Source organism: Chenopodium quinoa, unplaced genomic scaffold (assembly GCF_001683475.1).
Source record: "Chenopodium quinoa cultivar QQ74 unplaced genomic scaffold, ASM168347v1, whole genome shotgun sequence".
NCBI lineage: Eukaryota > Viridiplantae > Streptophyta > Magnoliopsida > Caryophyllales > Amaranthaceae > Chenopodium > Chenopodium quinoa.
Window position 1 is genome coordinate 3,477,621 of NW_018742815.1, and position 24,287 is coordinate 3,501,907.

Sequence of the window (24,287 nt, forward strand, 5' to 3'; positions counted from 1 at the left end):
TACTAGTGATAGCTTGTACAAAACACAAGAAACTTGTGCAAGAATTCTAGAAATATCTTAGACAACTACTAACAGAATTCTATTAGGCAAAACAGAATTCATAACAGAATTGTCAAGCTGGCAATCTAAATATGAGCTGAGCCAGCTCATCACCCCCTCCTCAAGATTGACTTGGTGAGAACCCTGACCAATCTTGAACACAGGGCTGAGAAACAAGACCAATCTTCTGAGACAAAAACCTATGTTGATCAGCCCCTAATGGTTTTGTCATTATGTCTGCTAATTGTAGAGCAGAAGACACATGAGCAATCTTAATGAAACCAAGTTGGACATTCTCACGAACATAATGAACATCCAATTTGTAATGCTTTCTCCTGAGATGTTTAGTCCGTTCATGAAAGCAAGGGTTATCAGCAATATGTTGAGCAGCGACATTATCACAAAATAGAGTAATAGGTTTAGGAACCTGTATCCACAAATCTTCTAATAAACCATCAATCCAAACAACTTCATCAGCTGTTTGACTCATGCTAGTTGTTTGACTCATGCTTCGATACTCGGCCTCAGTTGAACTCTTGGAAACAGCTTTATGTTTCTTTGTTTTCCAAGAAATCAAAGAACTGCCCAAGAAAATGCAATAACCAGTAAGGGATCTCCCAGAATCTAAACAATTTCCCCAATCAGCATCACAATATGTAGACAACTTCAAATCAACATTTGCAGCATAAAACAACCCATAGTTCAAAGTCCCTTTCAGATATCTCAGGACATAAGTAGCAGCAAGATAATGTGGAGCTCGAGGAGCATTTAAAAATTGACTCAATTGCTGCACAATGTATGAAATATCTGGCCGAGTCAAATTCAAGTAAAGAAGCTTGCCAATCAGTCTCCTATATACTTCAGGATCCTGCATAAGCTAACCATCATGTAAGCTCAAAGCTAGTCCTTTTTTACTAGGAAATGGTGCTGGTTTACAGTGCTCCATTTTGGTATCAATGAGCATATCAAGCACATACTTTCGTTGATTCAGCATAATTCCAGCATTAGATCTTGTCACTTCTATCCCTAGGAAATATTTGATGTTCCCAAGATCTTTAATAGTGAAAGCTTTGTGCAAAGCATCCTTGACTGCGGCAATAAAATCAGGATCATTCCCAGCAACAAGTAAATCATCAACATAAGCAACTATAATAGTGTACTTGTTGCCAATTCTGTGAAGAAACATTGAATAGTCTTGATGAGACTGAGTAAAACCAAAATCGATCAGAAACTTAGAAAGCTCCACATTCCACTGTCTTGAAGCCTGCTTAAGGCCATAAAGAGAACGCTTAAGTTTACACACTTGCCCAGGATGAACCTTATTGTAACCCAAAGGAGGCTGCATGTAGATATCTTCATCTATATACCCATGCAAAAATGCATTATTAATATCAAGTTGCTGAACATCCCAATTTAAGGCAGCAGCAACAACAAGAATCAATATCACAGTAGTCAGTTTAGCTACAGGGATAAAAGTGTGTTTATAATCTTTGCCCTTTATCTATCTATCTCCTCTTCCTACCAAACGAGCCTTGCATCTCTCTACATCTCCATTTGGCTTAAATTTGGTCTTATAACCCCATTTACAGCCTATAGCCTTCTTGTCTGAAGGCAAGGTTGTAATTTCCCAAGTATCATTTCTCTCAAGAGCATCAATCTCATCCTGCATAGCTTGAACCCATTCAGATATGTCTTTTGCCTCATTGTAAGAACTAGGCTCTTTAACATCCAGAACCTTAGCAAGACTGTCAGGAAGAACAAAATGTGGCAGAGATACAACATAATCAGTGAACTTCTTAGGCATTTGCCTAGGTCTCTTAGTCTCATGAGGAGAAACAATATGATGCACAGTGTCAGGAGAAGAAACAGTTTGATGCACAGGAACAGAAGAAAAAGAAGAATCAGAAACAAACTCTCGATGAGAATCAGAACCAGAAGAAGAAAGATTATGAGAGGAATGATCATTCAAAGAAAAATGAGGAATTGTAGAAGGAGAAAAAAAATCTGAAGATGAACTCTAAGGCAGCTCATTATTCAAAAAAGAAAGAGAAGGAAAATCACACACAGGAACAACAACATCTGTGCTAGTGACCTTGAAAGGAAATACATGCTCAACAAAATGAACATGTCTACTGAAAACAATTTTGTGGGTATCTAAATCATAGAGTTTATAACCTTTTTGAGCATAAGGATATCCAAGAAAAATACATTTCTTTGATCTAGGGGCAAATTTATCAGGGAGTTTTTGGTAAGGATAGCATAAGCAACCAATCACTCTTAGTGTAGAATAGTCAGGTTTGACACCTAACAACTTCTGAGCTGGAGATAACCAACCCAAAACAGCGGTAGGAATTTTATTCAGTAAGTATGTAGCAGCCAGAATACAATCACCCCAGAACTTTACTAGCAAACCAGCATGAAACATCAAAGCTCTAGCTATTTCCAATAAACTCCTATGCTTTCTTTCAACCCTCCCATTTTGTTGAGGTTCCCCTGGAAGATTTCTCTGATGCACAATACCTTTGCTCAGAAATAAAGAAAAGTACAAAACTCTTTCAAGATCTTAGTACCATTATCAAACCTAATGGCTTTAATGGTGACCTTGAAATGATTCTCAACATAGGCAAGAAAACCAGTAATTATAGTTTGAACCTGAGCTTTATCATGAACAAGATGAGTCCAAGTAGTTCTTGTATTATCATCCAAGATAGTCAGAAAATAATGTGCTCCAGATAAAGAACCATGAGCATAAGGCCCTCATAAATCCTTATGAACAAGATCAAATGGTGCAACAGCCATAGAATCAGATAAAGAATAAGGCATTTTATGATGCTTAGCAAGAACACACACTTCGCAATTAAAATCACAAGTATTATTGCTTGAGAACAATTCTGATACATGTTTCATTGTACTTACAGATAAATGCCCTAATCTAGCATGAAGTACATCAATACTAGGCTTATTTGAGGCTGAAGTAATAGTGTTATTTACAACAATATCAGAATGATTACTAGTATGTGAACTTGAATGTAAAGAAAGGCTTGAAAATTTGTAAAGACCACAAGACTTGACTCCATAAGCTTTATCTTGCCTAGTGACAGGGTCCTGAAACACACAAGAATTGTGCTAAAAAATAGCTAGAAGAGAGGATTGTTCAAGAAGTTTTCCTACAGAAAGAAGATTATGTCGAAATTCTGGTATATAAAGAACATCTGAGATCAGAATATCAGGAGTTAATTGAACTGTTCCTGAATATTTAACATGTTTAATTGATCCATCAGGCAATCCTACTGTTATGTGTGATTTTAAATGCTTTATAGAAGTGAATAAAGCTAAGTTTGATGCCATATGATCAGATGCACCTGTATCTATTATCCAAGCATTTCGATCAAAAGATTTCTGCATTAACTGAGCAGTATGAACAGAAGTTATACTTGCAAAGTTGACTGTAGTGATAGTATTAGATGCCATTTCCTTGCTACTCTGCATCATCTTGACAACCTGCTGATATACAGTTGAGACCATAGTAGGACCAGGACCAGGATCAACAGAATATGAAACATTGCCATTAGCAAACTCCATTGGAGCTTTTCCAAGAATACCAGAATTAGAATGAACATTAGCAGCAGACTTCACAGTTGATTTAGACTTCAATGATGACCACCACTCAGGATAACCAATTATTTTGAAACAGTCTTAAATAGTATGACCTCTAGTTTTGCAATTGTCACAAAACTTATCATACTTCTGCTTCTTATAATCCTTTTTCTGTATAGAATTAGATCCAGTAGCTCCAACAGCTTGTTTATGACCACTAGAAGCAACTGATCTATTAGCTGCTAAAGCACTAATTTCAGGTAAGAAATCAACAACATCATTCAATTTCTTCTGAGTTTCAACCTGTTGCAGCATGTAATATGCCTTAGTAACAGGAGGAAGCTGTTCAGAACTCAACAAATTCGTCTTAACAGGATCATAAGATTTGTTCAAACCAACAAGAAGTTGCATCAACTTATTGCGTTGATTAGCCTCCAAAACCTTCTTCAGCATACCACAACTGCAGTGTTTCATAGCACCACAAGTGCAATCTAGAAAACCTTCCAGAAGTTGAAATTGATCCCAAATTTGCTTCAATTGACCATAATATTCAGCAATTGAAGCATCGTTATTCTAAATACGAGACAAACTCCTCTTCAATTCAAAAATATAAGGTGCATTACTCTGACCAAAACGTTCAGAGATCTCCTTCCACAATTCATGAGAAGAATTCACAAACATGAAACTACAAGCAATAGATTTATCAATCGAATTCAAAATCCAAGACATTATCATGTAATCATTCCTTATCCACTTCTGATAATCAGAAGAATCAGTACTAGACATACTCAATGATCCAGTAATAAATCCAAGCTTATTGCGAGCAATTAAAGCCATTTTCACAGCTCTACTCCAGTTCAAGAAATTCAAAGTAGTAAGAAAAAGATTCACAATCTGCATACCTGGATGATCGCTATTAGAAATGTAGTAAGGATCATTGAAATTCACTGATTGCGAATTCGATTGTGGATTAGATTCTCCAGCCATATTGAAGATAAACACCTCAAATCAGATCAAAAATCCAGAAATCAAGAAGAAAACCTACTCGATTAATTCGAGTAAATCAAGAAGAAAGAAGAAATCAGAAAACAAATCAAAGAAACTCAGAATCAGAGAATCGCTAGCTCTGATACCATGAAAACTTGAGAAGATCAAGTTTCTGGAAAAACAAGATCAAGAGAGAACAGAGAGAGAAAATCTGGAAAATTGTAAATCAGATTTTTATTATGTCATAAACTTATGAAAGGAGTAGATTACAGAATATATATAGCTTGTACAAAACACAAGAAACTTGTGCAAGAATTCTAGAAATATCTTAGACAGCTAATAACAGAATTCTGTTAGGCAAAACAGAATTCATAACAGAATTGCCAAGCTGGCAATCTAAATATGAGCTGAGCCAGCTCATCAGATGGAGTTTGAGACCTCTCAAGTATTTTTCTTATATATACAACCTACATTTTTTAAGCTCTTTACATTTTACATTCACATACACCTTCAAAAGTAATATATCAAACCGACCCTAAGAAACTAAAAAAAAAAGAGTTGCACTTTTTTGTTCAATCATCAAAATCATGATATTCTAATAATTTTGATTCATTTTTTTGGTTCATTTTTCTACGTATGAATAACTACCTCCGTTTTTTTTAGTTGCAACTTTGGGTAATATTTGAGAGATAAAATATTCCAAAGTTGCAACTAAAAAAAACTCGGAGGTAGTATATCATATAGTTCAAAAGCAAAAAAATGAAAACTACATTGATCGATACTAGGTTCTGTTGATTACTCAATCTTCAATCAAAATTATTTTAATAGCTAACTGATCAAGTAGCACTAGATTACCTTATTTATCCTCAAATTCATAACTCATACAATAGTAAACAAGTGGTATTAGACCACATCATATGGTATAATATAATATGACTTTAAGCTCATATAGTTCAACCCCATTATTTGGCACACCCAATAAACATAATCACTCTTTAGGGATGAATTTCTTGAACTTTGATTCCATCTCATACCAAGATTCCAAGCCAATCATGTCATTAAATTCGGAGAATGAAACCATTTTGTCCAAATCATCCCTAGTAGTACCCTTGTCCTTTAGAACCTTCATGATTTCAACCAAAGCTTTGGTTGTAGCATAGAGTGTTGAGAGTGGATGAGCAATCAAGTGAAAACCTATCTCCTTGAATTCTTCCGGAGTATGTAAAGGAGTTTTTCCTCCTTCGATCATGTTAGCAATCCTCAATCCTTTTACACCCCTAACAATCTCTTTGAGCTCCTCATCGTTTGCTGGTGCCTCAACAAAGGTAGCATCAGCTCCTGCCTGTAGGTACATCATAAAAGCAAAGGTATCATCTTAATGCATTTGAAACTCGAAAAAATACAATATATAGAGGGTCTGTTCTCATTGACTGAACTCAGCTGAACTGAACTGAAGTGAAGTGAATATTTTATAAGAGAAGGAAATTAAGAGCTGAATTGAACTGAATTTCAACGTATGAGAATAGGCCCAGAAGGTTATATATACCTCAGTGTAAAGGTTTGCGCGTCTAATAGCTTCTTGAAGACCGTGGGATGCCCGTGCATCAGTCCTAGCTACCAGGAAAAAATCAGCATCTCCAACAGCTTCTCTTGCTGCTGCTATTTTGACTGCATGCTCTTCTGCAGGCACAACCTGATAATATAGTAACAGTATTCAAAAGAAAGCAATTTGTTAACTCTGATTGCCTTGAATGTATAAGCATATACACTAGATTACTAGCAGCAGATTAGTGAAAATGGGAGATGAGTTTGCAATTACCATCTTGCCACGCATATGGCCTGAAACAACATAAGATACAGTGAATTAGTATCGATATAGAGACTAGAGTATCATAGTTTACGATATAAAGACTGATAAAACAGAGTAAATGTCGATTTTTACCACACTTCTTTGGCCATACTTGATCCTGTCATGAAGAAAGTTCAAAGTTATATGATACAGAAATAATAAAGACATATAAACATATGTGTTCAATTACAATCTTGTACTAAATCCTACATTCGCGTAGTTTTGGTACATAAATATGTTGTTAATAGAGACAGTTTTATGCCTCTTTGAATCTTTTTTGAGGAACATTTAGGCAAATTTACAGATTCTTATAGATTTATATCATTACAGAACTTGAAGTGATTATAAATCATTTTCCTATGCTATTACATACGAAGAATAACTCAAGCAGAACAATTTACCTCTAGAAAAATACCCTTAGCACCAGCTTCGATCAACTCTTTAATGAACATTTGTACATTGAGAGGATCACCACCACCAGTATCTTCACTTATCAACAAAAACAAAAAAAATTCTGTAAGTGTTACATTGGAAAAAAATTTATCGCGGTACATGAAACATGATGAACACTAGTCTGTTACCTCCATCAACAATGACACACAAGTCCGGGGCAGCAGCTGTTATTCTACGAGTAACTTGTGTAACTTCCGTGGTCCTGTATAACATATAGTCATCATATCAATCAAAATTCCTAAAAGACACAAAGTAATTGGCCACCTTAGCTTAAACTTCTGTGGTCCTGAATTTGGTGTTATTGAAAGAGTATATAAATCGATCATGGATTTCAACCATAAGCTTAAACTTTTAATTGAGTTAGTCTTTTATGTCAAATTCCATTAGGCTATTGCATCAAATCACAAATTCTAGAAAAAGGTACAGGATATTCTGATGACTTAGACATAAAGCTAGACATAAACGTGTATACTCACTTAGGCCCATTTCTAAAAAAAAAATAGTGCAAGATAAAATTAGATACTACTTGTAGAAAGTAATTCCCTTTTATGTCAGCTTTTACATATTATTGAAATCGAATTAGACCAATAATATGATCTAAGAAAAAAGTTAATGTTGCCCTACTTTGAGCTTCAACTATGTCCATAACTCCATGTTATATAAAGCTTTGACACATTAAATCTCTATTGACTTTAAAAATATCTTGAATATTTAAATAGCAATAAGCTAAAATTAGTTTATTAAGGTGTGTTTCTACAATATTTGCTCCATAATAATACTCTCTCCGGCCCTAAATTACATTCCTTTTTTCTCTATTATGTAATGAATAAATGCTAGAAATAGGAATGTAATTTAGGGACGGAGGGAATACTAATTAGTAGTGGAAATCCACCTAATCAAATGACCTTTTTTAATATTTGTGAATTGAATTAGTTAATCATGAGGATTTTGTTGAAATCCCGATAAAACATAGTGGACAATTCATTTTAAAAAAATTGCTAATAATGATTATTGGGACTTAAATAAACAAAATTGGTTCATCACCAATTTATAAACTTTAATTTTCTAAGCTAGTTGTTGTTAAATCAAGTTATTCTTTGGCAAATTCATGACAACACTCATCTTTTCAAGATCTAAGAAGAGCTTGTATGAGATTAGTTTTAAATATATATGGATTTATCAAGGTGAATTACCATAAGTTTTCCACATTTATGATTAAGGAAACGACACGAGTTTACAAAGATAAGCCTTTGATAAAAACTATCAAGTTTAATTTATACTTTCTCCCAATTACACAAACAAAATATGTAATGGCATCTTAATATAAATGTGGCCAGTTTTTCTAATCTACCTCCTCAATCATTTCAATATGTCCACAAGTATATTCTAACACAAATATGCAAGCTAATTATACTCATTAGAGTATTAGACCATTACAAACTTAAATCAATCTTTCATAAATTTATCATGATTTGAAAAAACTTAAACAAAGAATTAAACCAGGCAATTATTAGGAGGGGACTTCCACCGAGGCCATTGAATCCGGCCCCGATAGAAAATTATTCTAATTAATTATTTAATAAACTTAAATAATCTTATTTTAATTATAAAATATCAGAACATAGTGATTAATTTTGAGCGAGAGGTAAAAGATTTAAATCTCGGCCCTCTAATATTTTGGCCAAGATCCGCCACTGGCAATTATGAACTTAATAATTAGATTAATAGAATAAAGGAAAGATAAAGATAGAAATATACGTGAGCAAGCCAAAGTCAGGCAAGCCAAGTAGTGTAGCGGAAACACCGTAACCAGAGACAATACAAGCCTTCAAGCCAGTTTTGGAAGCGATAGCAGCCGAGAAAGCGTCTTGAATACCCGGCATCAACACCAATCCTTCCTCCGCGATAAGGCGGTGCATTGTAGTGTTTCCCTGAGCTACATTGTTAGCATCAATACAAGACATTTGGATGAAACTTGGTCACTTGAAACTTCTAGCTAGTGTTGTTTTCGTATTGTTTGTGGCTTAACAATGATATAGTACGAAGTATATATTTTCTGTTATTATGTTTGGAACTCCGTAGTATATATTGTTGCCTAATCAGTAGCCTTAGTTTACGCCTAATTAGTTGCTTTGTACAACAGTATGTGTAGTCTACTAGTCTTGTACTCTTGTTATCATATTTATGACTAACAGACTAACAGTACACTTGGTAGACTGTTAGTTGGTAGGTTTCTCTTCTCCGAATGTTTTTTGTTTGTTTTTTTTTTTTTACCTTAAAAAAAATTCTGTTCTCCGTGATTTTTAAATGCATCCTTTTTTTTATATTACGGATTTTTAGACAATTTTTGAAATATATAGAGATGAAGAATTAAAATAAAGAGGATATGTGGGTGATGCATTTTAATTAAAACTTTATCTATACAAAGTACTGTAATATTTCGGAAAATTTGCAAATTACAGCTATTTAAAGTTAGTATTTTGTAAATCGCAGTCATTTAAAAAAAATTGCAAATTACAGCCCAAAAGTTCTTATAAATTGTAAATTGCAACCCAATTTAACTTTTTCATCGGTTTACGTGTTAAAAAAATTTGGTTAAGGTTTTGGAGGCCATTTTTTCTCTTAAGGTTCGAATTGAGCTCGCAATTAGCAAAAAAAAAAACGTAAGTACCTCGTTTTTACAGCAAAAAATAGTTTTCCAGAAATCAATACATTTTTACACAAAACGAGGTACTTATGTTTTTTTTTTGTTTTTTTTTTTTTTTTTTGCTAATTCCGAGCTCAATTCGGGTCCTTAAAGATTAAAATGACCCCTAAAAACCTTAACCAAATATTTTTCAACACGTAAGCCGATGAATAAAGTTGAATCGGGCTGCAATTTACAATTTATAAGAACATTTGGGCTATAATTTGCAATTTTGTTTATATGTGGTTACAATTTGCAAAATACATATTTTAAATAGATACAATTGACAAATTTTCCTAATACTTCTAAAAAAACAAAGGAAGTAATAAGAGTAATAAAATTGTTGAATATAAATTTGGTACTCCCTCCGTCCCATAATATAGTTTCCGTTTTCCTATTTTAGAGATCCAAAATGTTGTTCATGAATCCTGATCTATTTTTAAATAGTATATAAAGACCATTATACCCTACTTTTTTAACTTTATTCATTGTATTTCCTAATTTACCCTTGAATTTTGCACATGCATTATACTTTTCTCACTTTTTCTCTCTAACTTTTGTCTACGATTGTACTTTTTATTTTTATTAATATATTTCATCCATTTTCTTCTTCTATTTCTTAAATACCGTAAAAAAAATATAACTAGCAACTATATCATGGGACGGAGGGAGTACTAGTGGACTATTGGAGTTAGAGGTGTCAAAACCGAACCGACCCGAAAAAAATTATCCGTTTCAAACTGTAACCGATCTGATTTGATCCGAGAAATTCAAGACCCAAACTTGATCTGTAACCGAACTGAACTCAACCGGAATCCGAACTTGACCCGATCTGAACTTAACCCGGCACCGATTTGATCCGACCTGAACTCAACCGAATCCGATTTGACCCGGCCTGAACTCAAACCGAACCGATTGGACCCGACCCGAGCTCAACCCGATCCGAAATTGACCCGAAAAATAACCGATCTAATCCGATCTGTTTTGACCCGAACTGATATTAACCTGATCCGATTTTAACTCGATTTGATTTTTACCCGATCCGATTTTAACCCGATCATTATTAATTATTTACTTTTTTATTCAAGTTCTTATACTATATATTTACTAATTATAAATAAGTTAATTTTTTGACTACAAAGAAATAATCCGGAGTCTTAAGTTTACTTCATGTACATATCAATTATATTAATTTACTTTCTAAGCTTTAATAAATGCCACAAGATCTAATAAACCTAAACATTAAGCGGGAGTTAATTGATTTGCTTGTAAAGCTCTAGTTAAATGCTGCCTAAAGCTTATTGTCATTTTTAATGAATTCGTCAATATATCACTAGCTCAGTCTCACTTCTCACTTATATAGGTATAATAAGTCATCGATAATTATTCAATCTCAATTTTCGTCAAAGATAAAAATTACACATAACTTGATCAAATGAGAAAACTAAAACTTCGTGCTTCATAATTAATAATCATATTGACCCAATAATAAGGTAAAAACTAAACAATATCTCTAGTTTAAAAATAACCTTATTTGGATATGAATTTGGTCAACTCGACCAAAATCCAGGCAAACACAAAAAAGAATTGAACCGAAATTGACCGAACCGAAATCAACCCGACCCAAATTCATCCGACCCGAAGTTACCCGGCTAAACCCGTGCGTTTTAAACCCGATCCAAATATTTCCGAACCGAAAGTGAATCGATCTGAAGTTGACCCGACCCGTATCCGACCCGGACTCGATAGACCATGACCCAAATTTGACCCGACCCGGATTTGACCCGATCCTAGTTAAAAGGATAATTTTGATCCGAACATATCCGACCCGAACAGACCCGACACGAATAGACCCGACCCAAACTCCATCCGGTTATCCGAATTGACACCTCTAATTGGAGTAACATATTCTTCGTACAAAATGAGTAGGTGGGGAATTTCGTGGCCAAGTTTCTTTTATTTTTGAACCAAGTGGAAAGTTCGTCCTTTGTAATTTTGTTTTTTTTGGGTTAAACATAGGAATCTGGCAAAATTGAAAAGCCATTGAAGGGTCCCTATTTATGATGAGTAGTAACTTATGTTTTACATGATGTTAACACCGGCATATCACATCTCGTTCATTGCATGGCTGTATGAAATTTACGGTATATGGGGGGCCAGGGAAGTTGAATTCTTATCTTAGATTATCAAACACATTAGTTTTTTTTAAAAAAGTAACATAAAATCACGAATGACATTAGGCCAAGGAAGTTTAATTCTTAGGATATGTCATATGGACTACATATAAACATTACATATATTTCTTTATTTGATACTCGCATTAGTATAGAAATTCATGACATAATCACACGCAAATTAGTATATATAATGAACATAATTTATTAACACTTTTCTCTTTTAATTTCTTATATTTAGAGCCTGTTCTTTTCAGCTTAATTTCAATTCAGTTCAGTTCCTAATTTCCTAACAATTGATTTCCATTAAGCTCCAATCAATATAATTCAGTAAATTACAACAGACCCTTAGCCCTAAGGGCAGTTTATAGCATTTTCTTTATTCTTATCCTAATATGACATTAAGGGCCTGTTCTCTTACGTTGAAATTCAGTCCAGTTCAGTTCAGTTCAGCTCTGTTCAGTTCAGCTCAGCTCCTAATTTCCTTCTCTTATAAAATATTCATTTCGGTTCAGTTCAGTTCAGTTCATTTCAGCTGAGTTCAGTCAATGAGAACACACTACACCAAAAACTAGATTAGAGATCGCAAAATATAGAACGGTTATTAAAGGTAGGCGTTTTCCAGAAGAATATAAATCGTTTTAATATAAGAGGCGTTCTATATGTTAATACGTATAGAACGGTTAGCATAGTTAACCGTACTGTATTTTAATTTACTCAAATAATTAAAAATAATAATTATTTATTATAGATGATATAGAACGGTCATCTTGACAACCGTTTTGTATTATATTAATTAATTATTATTTTTAATTAGGAGGAAATTATATACGTACATACACAATAATAATTTATTCATCTTTTCAAAAAAAAAAAATATTACCGAAATTTCCGTAAATTTTTTTTTACCCAAAATGGGAAAATTGAAGCGATTATCACTTTCACTTTCATCAAAAAGTGAAACCTCTTTCTCATTCATCTGTAAAAAAAAAGTGAAACCTTCATGAAACCTTCATCAAACCTCCATAGCAAATCTTTCATTAGCCGCTTACTGCACCGCCGCTCCACCGCCGTTCCACGTCTGCAGTACCGCACATGTCTGCTGAGCCACCAGTAAATTGAGGTAGGCTCGATTTTTTTTGTTCGAATTTTTATTGTGGTAGAGTAATTGGATTCTGATAATTGTCAATCTAATTGCATGAATCATTCGAATTATGGAGGAAACAGAAGTAAATTCGTAGAATTCGAATTTTAGGTGATTGAAAAAACCTTCAAAGTTCTTGTTTTTGGGATAAATTCATCAATTGTTTGTATGTAAATATTTAAACCGAATTGTTGCAGTAAGTTCAATCAAATTACCCTTAATTTTGTCGAATTTACTCAACGAATTCCTGGGGTTTTGATTCGATTTTTTTGCTCGAAATTTCTCGAATTAATGCTCGAATTTGCTCAATTTTTTGCTCGAATTTGCTTGAATTTGCCCATAATCGAATTTGCTCGAATTAATGCTCGAAATCCTGGGGTTTCTTAGGGTTTTATTTTGTTGTTTTGCTCGAAATTGGGGGTTTTTATTAATGCTCGAATTCCTGCGGTTTGGTTGTTGAATTTGTGGAAATTTTTTTGGTCGAATTTCTGGGGGTTTTTGGGTAGAATTTTTGGGGTTTTTGGGTCAATTTTCTGGGGTTTTTGGGTCGATTTTCTGGGGTTTTGGGTCGATTATTAGGTCGAATTTCTGGGTGATTTTTGCTCAAATTTCCTTGAATTTCTGGGTGATTTTTGCCTTGGGGATTGCCTTGGACCTGGGTTTTTTCAGCCTGTGTTTAGAAACTGACTGCTTGAAGCTGTGCAATGCCTTGAAGAAAAGAGATGTGCAGCCTACTTACTACTTAGTTTGGTTTGGTAGTGAATAATATCCTGAATTTAGCTGCTAGGTGTCGTGTTTGTTCCTTTTCTTTTGTGAAACGTGATGGCAATCGGGTTGCTCATGAGCTGGCAAAAATGAGTTGTAAGGCCTGTTGAACAGATTAATGACTTGCATTGTGCAAATGTGCTTAATCCATTGTTTTTAAAACAACTGTCTAAGGCCTGTGTATAGAACAGAAGGAAGCACTAATGTTGAAATGGGTGATCTTTTATAGGTAGTTTAAGGGGTCTAATGTTGAAATGAGTAAAATATAGATGATTCGTATGCAGCTAGGTTGGAGATTAGACAATTGCAAGCAATAGAAATGATTTGCAACTTTCAAACATAATGTCTTCAAAAGGTTCTTGAGGTGATGTAGGTTAAGGCAATCATCTGTGTTGTTTTCCTTTTTTTTTTTCTAAAGCTTGGTGTGTTATGCAGCAAGATAGCAATTATCAATTATCATTGTTGTGAAGTCATCTGATAAACAGTCAACAACCGTGGTTCTTTCCTTGACTATGTCTGGTGTGGAAAATAGTTAGCATGAATCTGATGTCTGTACTGTTTTAATTTATTTATGGCGTATGAGGATTGAGATTCAAGTTTTTTTTGTAAGCTTATTCCTTGTCTCAATGATGTTCTTGTAGTTTAATTGACTGATATCGGCTCATCTTTATTTTTACAGTAGACAAATCTCAGACAGTTAAACAAAAGAACAATATAAATGGCAGGAGTGATAAAAGAAGTTCTAAAGTTCCACTGAAGGCAAAATTTGATCCATGAAAGTTGGCTTGACAAACTTCAGTCCCACAAGTGTAGGAAGCAATTTTTTGGTATGAAACTGGTATCTCTATTGTGAGATTGCTAAAAAATTTCTGAGGCATGCACTAACAGAAACTATTATGCACATGGCTGTTATGTGTATTATGAGCAGCCTTTTTGGATAGTATATGTTCTTATGAACTTAGATAAAAAAAAAAAAAGATATGCTTATTTATATTTAATTAGATGAATTTATTGTATATTATTAACTAATATGTATGTATTTTACATTGTTTTGTAGTATTTTAAGCAAGTTCCCTACATATTCTCAACAAATGATCGACGAGCTTAGGAAAAGGTGGATTTCATATGTTACCGGATACCATCAACCAAATGATGACGACGACGACGATTTATGTGAATTGTAGATCAATATGGTATTGGTATATCTAAGCATAATTTTTTTTTTCAATCAACATTAACTAGAAAGGTGTTTTGATATTTAACTCACGTATTTGTTTGTATAGTACAAATTTTGTATGAATGATTCAATTTAATTGTAGTTCGATGTTTTAAATTATATATATGAAGTATATTCTGATGGCTTTCGTCATATCTGGAAATATTTTTGTTGATTTTATTATACAAAAATTTATATTGCACGTATACAGGATCATGGATTTATTTTACATGAGAAATGTGGAATTTTTCTTACAGGATAAATGTACGAGATAAAAAACAGGAATACAACAAATACAGGTCTAAATGAAATACAAAAATAATACAGCTTATTAAAATACAGGAATAATACAATATAAAATACATACAAAAGTAATTCGAATTATTATGGCTGGATTTAAAAAAACAAAAACGTTAAAGAACTGTTATCTAACTTAACCGTTCTCTATTGTAATGCAATATAGAACGGTTAAATGTCCTAAACCGTTCTTTAGTCCTTCCTTAGTGTACAAATTTAAGAAGGGAAAAGAGAACGGTTGTGACTAACAACCGTTCTCTATTTGTTATTATATAAAACGCCTAAACGGCCCGTTCTCTATATTTTATACATCGCTTAGCAGTAAAGCCTATTCTAACAGTTCTCTAAGGCCTTTTTTGTAGTAGTGACATGCCCTAATTCTCACAAAAAAGAAAGATTATCAACGATATTAATTACAATATGAGTTTAGGCCGCACACACTAGCTTAGACAAAAACACGCGTAAATCAGTGTTATTAGTGTTTATATTTTGATCATTTCTTTAATTTTTACGATTTTCGAGTGTAAATTTAATGCTTTTATGTAGCTCTAAGGGTTATGTATAACATTTTTCATTATTTAAAACTTATTTCTTTCATGCTCTCCAATATGATATGCATGAAATACAACTAAAATTGTGGGATTTAATATATATGAGCATTAATTTAAACTTATTTTTCCGTACAATTGATATGTCCGGAAAATTTAAAATGACTTACACGAAGTACATATTAGAAATATAAAGAAATCATAATAAAAGTCCATTTTATTGGTGTTTTCGGTGTAAAATTAATTACCACATATCTAGATTTTGATCAATGTCAAATCAACCCAAAAATTAATGTCACTAATATCAATTGATTTATCTCTAACTTGAATATGACATCCACAGTTCTTGTTGGTGTGTACTAAACTAATTCACTCACGATTAAAAGGCTAATAACCATTAAGAAGCAAAACCTTTTTTTTTTTTTAAAAAAAGTTCATAGCACCAACAAAAGTACTTGTACTCCGTACTTTAATTAAAACCACACGAAAAAAATGAATTAACTATTTATTTATCTTATTCTTGGATAAAGGCGTGTCCACGTTATTTTCTCTTTTTTTTTTTTTTTTTTTTTTTTTTTTTTTTTTTTTTTTTTTTTTTTGTCTTCGGCAACCTTGAGTATGAATCGGGCTAAAATGACAAAACTACAAAAGCGAAACTTGGACTCATGCCTTTGTTTCATCACTCATCGACAAAGTCAAACTACTGTACTTTGATGCTCTTTGTAAATTGTAACAATTGCATCCAAATCACTTTTATTGATTATTTATATTTATATACGCTTTTTATATGAGATTCAAAATCATGGGAAGTTAAGTTCATATTACGTAAAGTTTTAGAGTGGTATTCAAGACTGAGGATCAAACTTGTTGCGAAGTTAAGTTTTAACAGTTTAGGCATATAATTCTCACAAAGAAATCCCATTCAATAAACCAATAATAAAAATTCACCAAAATAGGAAAAAATAGCTTCGAATTATATTTGAATTACTAATATTGATAAGATTACAAGCATCTACACCTTGTAGGCTCTCAAAACAAGAATCAAACTTACAACCTTACTCAATATGCAAAATTATTATTTTCTCAAACAAAAATATTAAACTAATTTTATAATCTTACATAACTCAATTGCATAACCATCCATGCCATTGATTTCAACTCTTCATAGGTAAAAAAGTCTTAGGATTCCAAAGATTTTGGGGTGAAGTTCTTGAACTTTGATTCCATTTTATACCATGATTCCAAGCTAATCATGTCATTAAATTCAGAGAAAGTAACCATCTTGTCCAAGTCATCTCTAGTGGTACCCTTGTCCTTAAGAACCTTCATGATTCCAACCAAAGCTTTGGTTGTAGCATAGATGGTTGATAGTGAATGAGCAATCAAGTGGAATCCCATCTCCTTGAACTCTGCTGGTGTGTGTAGTGGGGTCTTTCCACCTTCAATCATGTTAGCGATTCTCAAACCTTTCGTACCCTTGACAACCTCGTTAAGCTCATCGATGTTTGCAGGTGCCTCAACAAAGGTTGCATCAGCTCCGGACTGTACATAAATAAAATTTAAATGTTATGACTTTTATGCATCCTATCATAATCATATAGTTAGCTCATATAAATGCAAACATTTTTTTTTTGGAATATATAGTACATAAGCCTTTATGATTGATTGAATTTCTTTATACGCAAAATATATTAAAGTTAGTGGTTTGTTAATGAAAATTATATACGACAAGAGTTGTTTGTGGAATTAATCATATCAATATTGAAGATTGTGTTCTGTTTATCGAGGGTATTTTAATTTGGTGACGTGTTATTTCATTTACACGGTTGTACCTCTCTGTAAAGGTTGGCACGTCTAATAGCTTCTTGAAGACCGTGAGGTGCTCTAGCATCAGTTCTTGCTACCAAGAAGAAATCAGAATCACCAATTGCTTCTCTTGCTGCTGCAATTTTAAGTGCATGCTCTTCGGCAGGTACAACACTCTTACCACGCATATGACCTATACATTAAGATAAACAAGAAATAAATTCTAACGCTCAATATGGTCTACCATGTTACAATTAATGTAAAAATATGACTATTGATAATGTGTAAAGTACTTAGTTACTTACCACACTTTTTTGGCCATACTTGGTCCTGAAAAAATTGAAATACATGTGATCCAATCAGTAAATATTCTTAAATTGTACAAATAACCCCTTTTTTTCTTTCTTATGTAAAGTTGATTTCTTAGTCACATTCAATTCTAATTATTGTCTTACTATTCTAGTATATTAAAGTGAGTCGTGAAAAACATTTTACCTCTAGGAAAACACCCTTAGCACCGGCTGCAATCAAGTCTTTGATGAACCTTTGCACATTGAGAGGGCCACCACCTCCGGTGTCTGTCATAATCCAAGAAATTACAACTTTTATAAGTAACGTACGTCTTTATAACAATGGGACATACATGAATAAGATAGTTTTAATTTTTTTACCTCCATCAACTACGACACACAAACTTGGAGCAGCAGCTGTTATTCTACGGACAACTCCTACAACTTCCGCGGTCCTGTATCACAAATTCGTATTAATTGGATAGGATCAACTAGACAACTAACTCTCAAGTATGACCCCTCTTAAAAACAAAAAGATGTGTCTTATTGAGTTAATAACAAAACAATACCGTACCCCAGCCTCAACAAATACTAGGAATTATTGTTGAACCTTAATCACATATTTAAATGATCAATTAAAGTTCTAAATACATCTACTTGTAGATAACGTTGTAAAGGTCCAACAATTTTTAGATGGACAAAATAAGCCTTTGAATATTCATGCCTTTTTTTTTCTCTCACTTTTAATTAGATAATAAAATTACAAAGTCTTACAATACTATAGAGTAATAATAATTTTAAAGGTCCAACTTTTATTTATTTATTTATTTATTATTATTATTTTTTTTGGTAGGGAGCTTTTTCATTAAATAAACAATTCATTATTACATATTTGTATTGAAGAAGTACACTATAAATTTCATTTTCATAAAAATAAAATAAATTTAGACGGCTAAAATAATAAGTAAATAAAAAAGACAAGTAGTTCGCCTCTCTTTGTGGGGGACAAAATCTAACTTTACAAACAACAAAAAAAGGCAAAAAAAAAAAAAAAAAAAAGAAAGATAAATCCAATTTCAATAAAATAAACTTTGGCCGGCCTTAATAATTTATGTACGAACATGAACTTTTTCACTACTAGTCTACTACACATCTCAAATATAATCGCAACAAAATATTAAAAAAAATAAATAGATGACTTTTAAATATTATAATTTATACTATATTCCATTTCTGATTTACGAGTATATACTCTTATATTATTAATTAATTATTTTCAGATCTTTTTCAAGTCAAAATGCACAAGAACATTCCAACGAATATATAATACCAAAATAAATTATGGAGTATAATTTGAATAACAATAAGTTAAAAAGTCAATCCTTGTGTTATACTCTTAATTTAGATGTAGTAGCCGTAATAAGTGGATCATACAAGCACACACTTTTAGATGTGTAATTAATTTAAATTAAGACTATGATTGCAAAAATAAATGAGCATTGTCAACTTTCATGATGAAACTAATTAAAAACTCGCAATTTATTGCTTAAATTAAGGCAATAGCTATGTGAAATATTAATCGCTTTGTCCTACTTTAATAGGTCACATATTAGAATTTTAACACAGTATAAAGTACGTAGATGTACAAAAATAAAGTGATAAGAGAGAAATATATACGTACGTAAGCAAGCCAAAGTCGGGCAAGCCAAGGAGGGCAGCGGAAACACCAAAACCGGAGACAAAGCAAGCTTTGAAGCCGGTTTTGGCACAAATGGCGGCAGAGAAAGCGTCTTGGATACCCGGCATCAACACCGATCCTTCCTCCGTGATTAAACGATGCACGGTTGTCCTCCCCACGACGGCATTGCCATTGGTCTCAGGAAGAGAACCCATTTTTTTTTTGAGATTTAGTGGGAAAGGAAGAAGGATAGGAGAAGATGACTTAGGAACTTTTTTTTAATTTTTTAAAGTTTGAGTTGAATAAGTTGGCTTTGATTGTTGTTCTATTTATAGTAGTAACTAGTGTAGTAAGACTAGGTAATAATGAGTTGTACAAACAAAAGATGCAAAATGTAGGTGGGAAATTTCGTGGATTTATTTTATTTTGTTAAAAGACAATGTGAATGCCAATCATTGATTTGATGTTGCAATGCACATATAAGTCCAACCCTTGTGAACTTATATGGCAATATATGAGCATGATTGAATTGTACTCTTAGTATAGAAGTATTAGCTATATATATAGGGTGTCATATGAGGCAATAATATAACATACTACAATTTCACTGATCCTCTTTACTTCTTCTCCTTCACTTTCTCCTTTCACTGATTAAAGACTTTCTATCGGTAAACATTTAACACGTTATCAGCACCAGTTTTCAGTCAGGTATATTTATACCTACTTCTAAAAATTTATAACAAATAATACTATCTACTTATAAATGTTTCGAGGAGTATGCTCTATAGTTGCCCATATTTGGGATCCTCTATAACAGAAACTCAAACATTTACTATATATACCTCAAAAACAACGGTGAAAGTTCTCTTACTTGTGAATTTACTACTATCATCTTTTGTTTATTCATGTTGATGTTTCTTTGTTTGATCCATGTTGATATTACATACTCATTTTACGTAAATTTTTATCTTAGTTATTATAATTGCTAAGTAGTAGCTTTGCATGCATATTATTATTAACTAGATTAACAAAAAGATGCAGCCTTTTATACTTATTATTTTTCTTACTTTTACATACTTTTTGTGTTTCTTTCCGTTTTCGAACCCATGATCTTTTATAGATATTAGGGCTCTCGGACCACTATGGCTTGCATTCCCAGTGTGATAACCTTTTACAATTATAAATATATATATGGACCATAATTTTATGCCAGTACGTTAGACTATTATATGATATTTTTACAGTTGTACAGAACAGTAACGGACAAACCTACCTCTATAAAAGACGGATTCTTCCCCCAATTTCACCACAAATCCCTTATTCCTTCCCACTTTTTATCCAAAAATCACCTAAAAAAAAAAAATTCACCCCTTTCTTCTCCGATATGTTCCCCGACGACGGCAACCAAAACACCCAAAACACCCACAACTTCACTTTTGAGGAAGATTTAATGAAGATAAAACAATATTTCCTTCTAATTACGGCGCTTGTAATTTTATTAGTAGCAATATTAATTTTTGTCATTATGTATAAGTAAAACTCACTTATTTTGTCGTTTTAGTATATTAAAAGCTTGTTTTTGTTTTATTATGTATGTTTGTTGTTATTAATCATCATTGTATAATATTACCGTTATCATTATAATTATTGTTACTACTGTCATTGTTGTCGTTTTGCTTTTTTTTGGCAACTAACATGATTAATTTTTGCCTAATCACATAATTACTCACAATAATAAACCAAGGGGGAGAAAAGACTACATTATTTATGGTTTATTATTATTAAATTTAATTATCACGTGTCTTATTAACTTAATTATAAATATGGAAGAACTAAACATGTGAGTTGTACATATAATTTGTTATTATAAACTAATTATCACGAAATTTGTTGTAGCTAAAATGGGAGACCTTATGAAAAGACAGTTCAACATCTTAGATTTATCTGGAAAGAAATTTCTGGAATGGAAAGTGGACGCAATGATGAATTTGAAAGCTCAAGGCTTGGAGCACACTGTTAAAGAAAATAAAAGTCCCTCTGGTCAAACAACTGATGCTACCTCTTCTGCAATGACGGTTGAAAAACCTATCACTGAACAAGATAAGGCAAAAGCCTTAGTGTTGTTAAGGCATCATTTACATGAAGGCCTTAAAACTGAGTACATGATGGTTGAAGATCCCAAAGAATTATGGGTCTGCCTTAATGAAAGATTTGGACACCACAAAAGGGTGCTCCTTCCTAAGGCATTATTTGACTGGACAAATTTATGGTTCCAGGATTTCAAATCTGTAATAGATTACAATTCAACCATACATGAGATAGTATCTATATTGAGATACTGTGATCATCCAGTCACCGATGAACAAATGATTGAAAAAACACTCACTACCTTTCATGCAAGCAACATACTGTTGCAAGAACAATATCGTGAAAGAGGTTTTAAGAAGTTTAATGAATTAATGAGTGTATTGCTTGTTGCGGAACAAAATAGCGATCTTTTGTTGAAAAATAATAATCTCAGACCAACTGGGTCTTTGGCCACTCATCATGAGGCAAATGCAACAAGTTCTTATCCACTCGAGGCAAATGCTGCACGAAGAGGTGGACGTGGAAATTACAATGGCCGTGGAAAAGGCCGTGGAAATTATCGCGGACGAGGCCGAGGACGTGGTAGAAACAATTTTCAAAGAAACAGTAATTTCAAAAATTTTGAAAAACAGAAGGGACAGTCATCTGGAAGCCACAAACAAACTCTTTCAAAAGGAAAAGACACATGTTACAAATATGGCATGACAGGACATTGGGGACGTACTTGTCGTACGGCCAAACATTTGGTAGAACTTCACCAGGCTTCTGTAAAAGGCAAAGAGAAAAATGCAGAAGCAAATTATGTTAATGAAGAAAATGCTCCATGTCCTACCCTTGATGTGTCCGATTTCTTCATGGACAATGCTGAAACTGGGAATGATTTCATTCTTGGAGAAAACAACAATGCTTAGGTTCCCCATCTACTAATGTAACATATGCTATGTTTTAATGTATTTTCTTAGTTCCCTGTATTTTAAATTTCTAGTCATGTACTTTAAATCTTTATCATCAATAAAAGTTTGTATGATATTATTCTAAACTAATCTTAAATTTATTTTATGAAGATATGGATCTACCTGAAGTTAGTTCCGAATATCAATGCCTTTTGGACAGTGGAACAACACATACTATCTTAAAAGATAGGAAATATTTTTCACAACTAAAGTTGTTTCAAGCAAATGTAAACACCATTTCCGGGTCAGCTAAATTAATTGAAGGATCTGGAAATGCTTGTATAATGCTTCCAAATGGAACAAAATTAATAATCAATAATGCTTTATATTCGAGTAAATCTCGAAGAAATCTCATAAGCTTTAAAGATGTACGCCAAAATGGCTATCATCTAGAAACAATGACGACAGATCAAAAAGAGTATATATGCCTCACGGCAGAAAAACATGGCAAGAAACATATATATGAGAAATTGCCAGCATACTCTTCGGGGTTATACCGTATAAACATACGACCCGTGGAAATCAATATGATATCTAACCAGAAGTTAGATGACAAACATTTGATTATTTTATGGCATGATCGTTTGGGACATCCAGCAACTGGGATGATGCAAAGAATAATAGCACATTCAGTTGGACATTCAATAAGAAATGTCAAAATTCCCCGATCAGATGAATTAACATGCTCTGCATGTTCACTTGGCAAATTAATAATAAGGCCATCTATGAACAAAATTGCTACTGAATCTCCAAAATTCTTGGAAAGAATTCAGGGAGATATATGTGGGCCAATTAATCCAGCATGTGGACCATTTCGATATTTCATGGTTTTAATTGATGCTTCCACAAGATGGTCACATGTCAGTCTGCTTTCAAGCAGAAATGTTGCTTTTGCAAAATTACTTGCCCAAATTATCAAATTAAGAGCACAATTCCCAGATCATACAATAAAGAAAATAAGGCTCGATAATGCTGGGGAATTTACATCCCAAACATTTAATGATTATTGTATGTCAATTGGAATTGATGTTGAACACCCAGTAGCTCATGTTCATACACAAAATGGTCTACCTGAATCACTAATTAAGAGATTACAATTGATTGCAAGACCATTATTAATGAGGTCAAGATTGCCATCATCTGCTTGGGGACATGCTATAATACATGCAGCAGCGCTAATTAGATTGAGACCTACAGCTTATCATAAATTCTCACCACTACAACTTGTTTGTAGTCGAGAACCAAGTATCTCACATCTAAAAATCTTTGGTTGTGCTGTATATGTTCCCATTGCTCTACCCCAACGAACAAAAATGGGTCCACAAAGAAGGCTGGGAATTTATGTCGGGTTTGAATCCCCCTCTATAATTAAATACCTTGAACCATTGACTGGTGACTTATTTACGGCTAGATTTGCGGACTGTCACTTTAATGAAACAGTATTCCCAGCCTTAGGGGGAGAGAAAGTGGACCCACATAAGAAAGAAATTGAACTCATTTGGGATGCAACACAACTGTTGATGTTAGACCCACGAACAAATATGTGTGAACAAGAAGTTAAGAAAATTGTTCATTTACAAAGTGTTGCAAATCAATTGCCCGATGCATTTGTAGACACAAAGAAGGTGACAAAATCACATATACCAGCGGAAAATGCCCCTGCACGTATTGAAATCCCAACTGGTAATAAGGCCATAGAAAATGAATCTCAGGCACG

The 24,287-nt window shown here is 33.2% G+C and overlaps 4 protein-coding genes and 1 long non-coding RNA gene across 5 annotated transcripts; 2 read left to right on the forward strand and 3 right to left on the reverse strand.

Annotated features, from left to right (window-relative positions):
* Window positions 1-160: 160 nt before the first annotated feature.
* Window positions 161-913, reverse strand: LOC110725431 (uncharacterized mitochondrial protein AtMg00810-like). Its single transcript, XM_021904912.1, has one exon. The coding sequence runs from the start codon at window positions 911-913 to the stop codon at window positions 161-163; it is 753 nt and encodes a 250-aa protein (XP_021760604.1).
* A 4,447-nt stretch (window positions 914-5,360) lies between these two features.
* On the reverse strand, window positions 5,361-9,400 carry LOC110725470 (petal death protein-like). Its single transcript, XM_021904943.1, has 7 exons — window positions 8,684-9,400; window positions 7,054-7,127; window positions 6,874-6,956; window positions 6,566-6,590; window positions 6,443-6,462; window positions 6,170-6,316; window positions 5,361-5,965 (listed from the first exon to the last, which is right to left on the reverse strand). Exons 1-7 carry the CDS (start codon window positions 8,887-8,889, stop codon window positions 5,612-5,614), a joined length of 909 nt encoding a protein of 302 aa, XP_021760635.1. The 5' UTR covers window positions 8,890-9,400; the 3' UTR covers window positions 5,361-5,611.
* A 3,262-nt stretch (window positions 9,401-12,662) lies between these two features.
* Window positions 12,663-15,063, forward strand: LOC110725779. Its single transcript, XR_002512224.1, has 3 exons — window positions 12,663-12,908; window positions 14,374-14,521; window positions 14,752-15,063. It is a non-coding gene; the product is annotated as an uncharacterized LOC110725779 (long non-coding RNA).
* Window positions 15,064-16,698: 1,635 nt separating this feature from the next.
* On the reverse strand, window positions 16,699-19,843 carry LOC110725780 (petal death protein-like). The gene is made up of 6 exons (XM_021905248.1): window positions 19,533-19,843; window positions 18,233-18,306; window positions 18,057-18,139; window positions 17,867-17,891; window positions 17,588-17,754; window positions 16,699-17,297 (listed from the first exon to the last, which is right to left on the reverse strand). Exons 1-6 carry the CDS (start codon window positions 19,742-19,744, stop codon window positions 16,935-16,937), a joined length of 924 nt encoding a protein of 307 aa, XP_021760940.1. The 5' UTR covers window positions 19,745-19,843; the 3' UTR covers window positions 16,699-16,934.
* A 1,587-nt stretch (window positions 19,844-21,430) lies between these two features.
* On the forward strand, window positions 21,431-22,528 carry LOC110725433. The gene has a single exon (XM_021904913.1). The coding sequence runs from the start codon at window positions 21,431-21,433 to the stop codon at window positions 22,526-22,528; it is 1,098 nt and encodes a 365-aa protein (XP_021760605.1).
* Window positions 22,529-24,287: the final 1,759 nt, after the last annotated feature.

What these genes read in the sequence shown, in the direction of transcription:
- LOC110725431 (XM_021904912.1), bottom strand. Translation starts at nt 913, where the DNA reads ATGCAGGATCCTGAAGTATATAGGAGACTGATTGGCAAGCTTCTTTAC.
- LOC110725470 (XM_021904943.1), bottom strand. Translation starts at nt 8,889, where the DNA reads ATGTCTTGTATTGATGCTAACAATGTAGCTCAGGGAAACACTACAATG. An exon ending in GTGTGTCATTGTTGATGGAG is followed by an intron (nt 6,957 to 7,053) that starts GTAACAGACTAG and finishes TGATAAGTGAAG; the next exon opens with ATACTGGTGGTGGTGATCCT. An exon ending in GCCATATGCGTGGCAAGATG is followed by an intron (nt 6,317 to 6,442) that starts GTAATTGCAAAC and finishes CTATATTATCAG; the next exon opens with GTTGTGCCTGCAGAAGAGCA.
- LOC110725780 (XM_021905248.1), bottom strand. Translation starts at nt 19,744, where the DNA reads ATGGGTTCTCTTCCTGAGACCAATGGCAATGCCGTCGTGGGGAGGACA. An exon ending in CCCGACTTTGGCTTGCTTAC is followed by an intron (nt 18,307 to 19,532) that starts GTACGTATATAT and finishes TTTGTGATACAG; the next exon opens with GACCGCGGAAGTTGTAGGAG. An exon ending in GTGTGTCGTAGTTGATGGAG is followed by an intron (nt 18,140 to 18,232) that starts GTAAAAAAATTA and finishes GGATTATGACAG; the next exon opens with ACACCGGAGGTGGTGGCCCT.
- LOC110725433 (XM_021904913.1), top strand. Translation starts at nt 21,431, where the DNA reads ATGGGAGACCTTATGAAAAGACAGTTCAACATCTTAGATTTATCTGGA.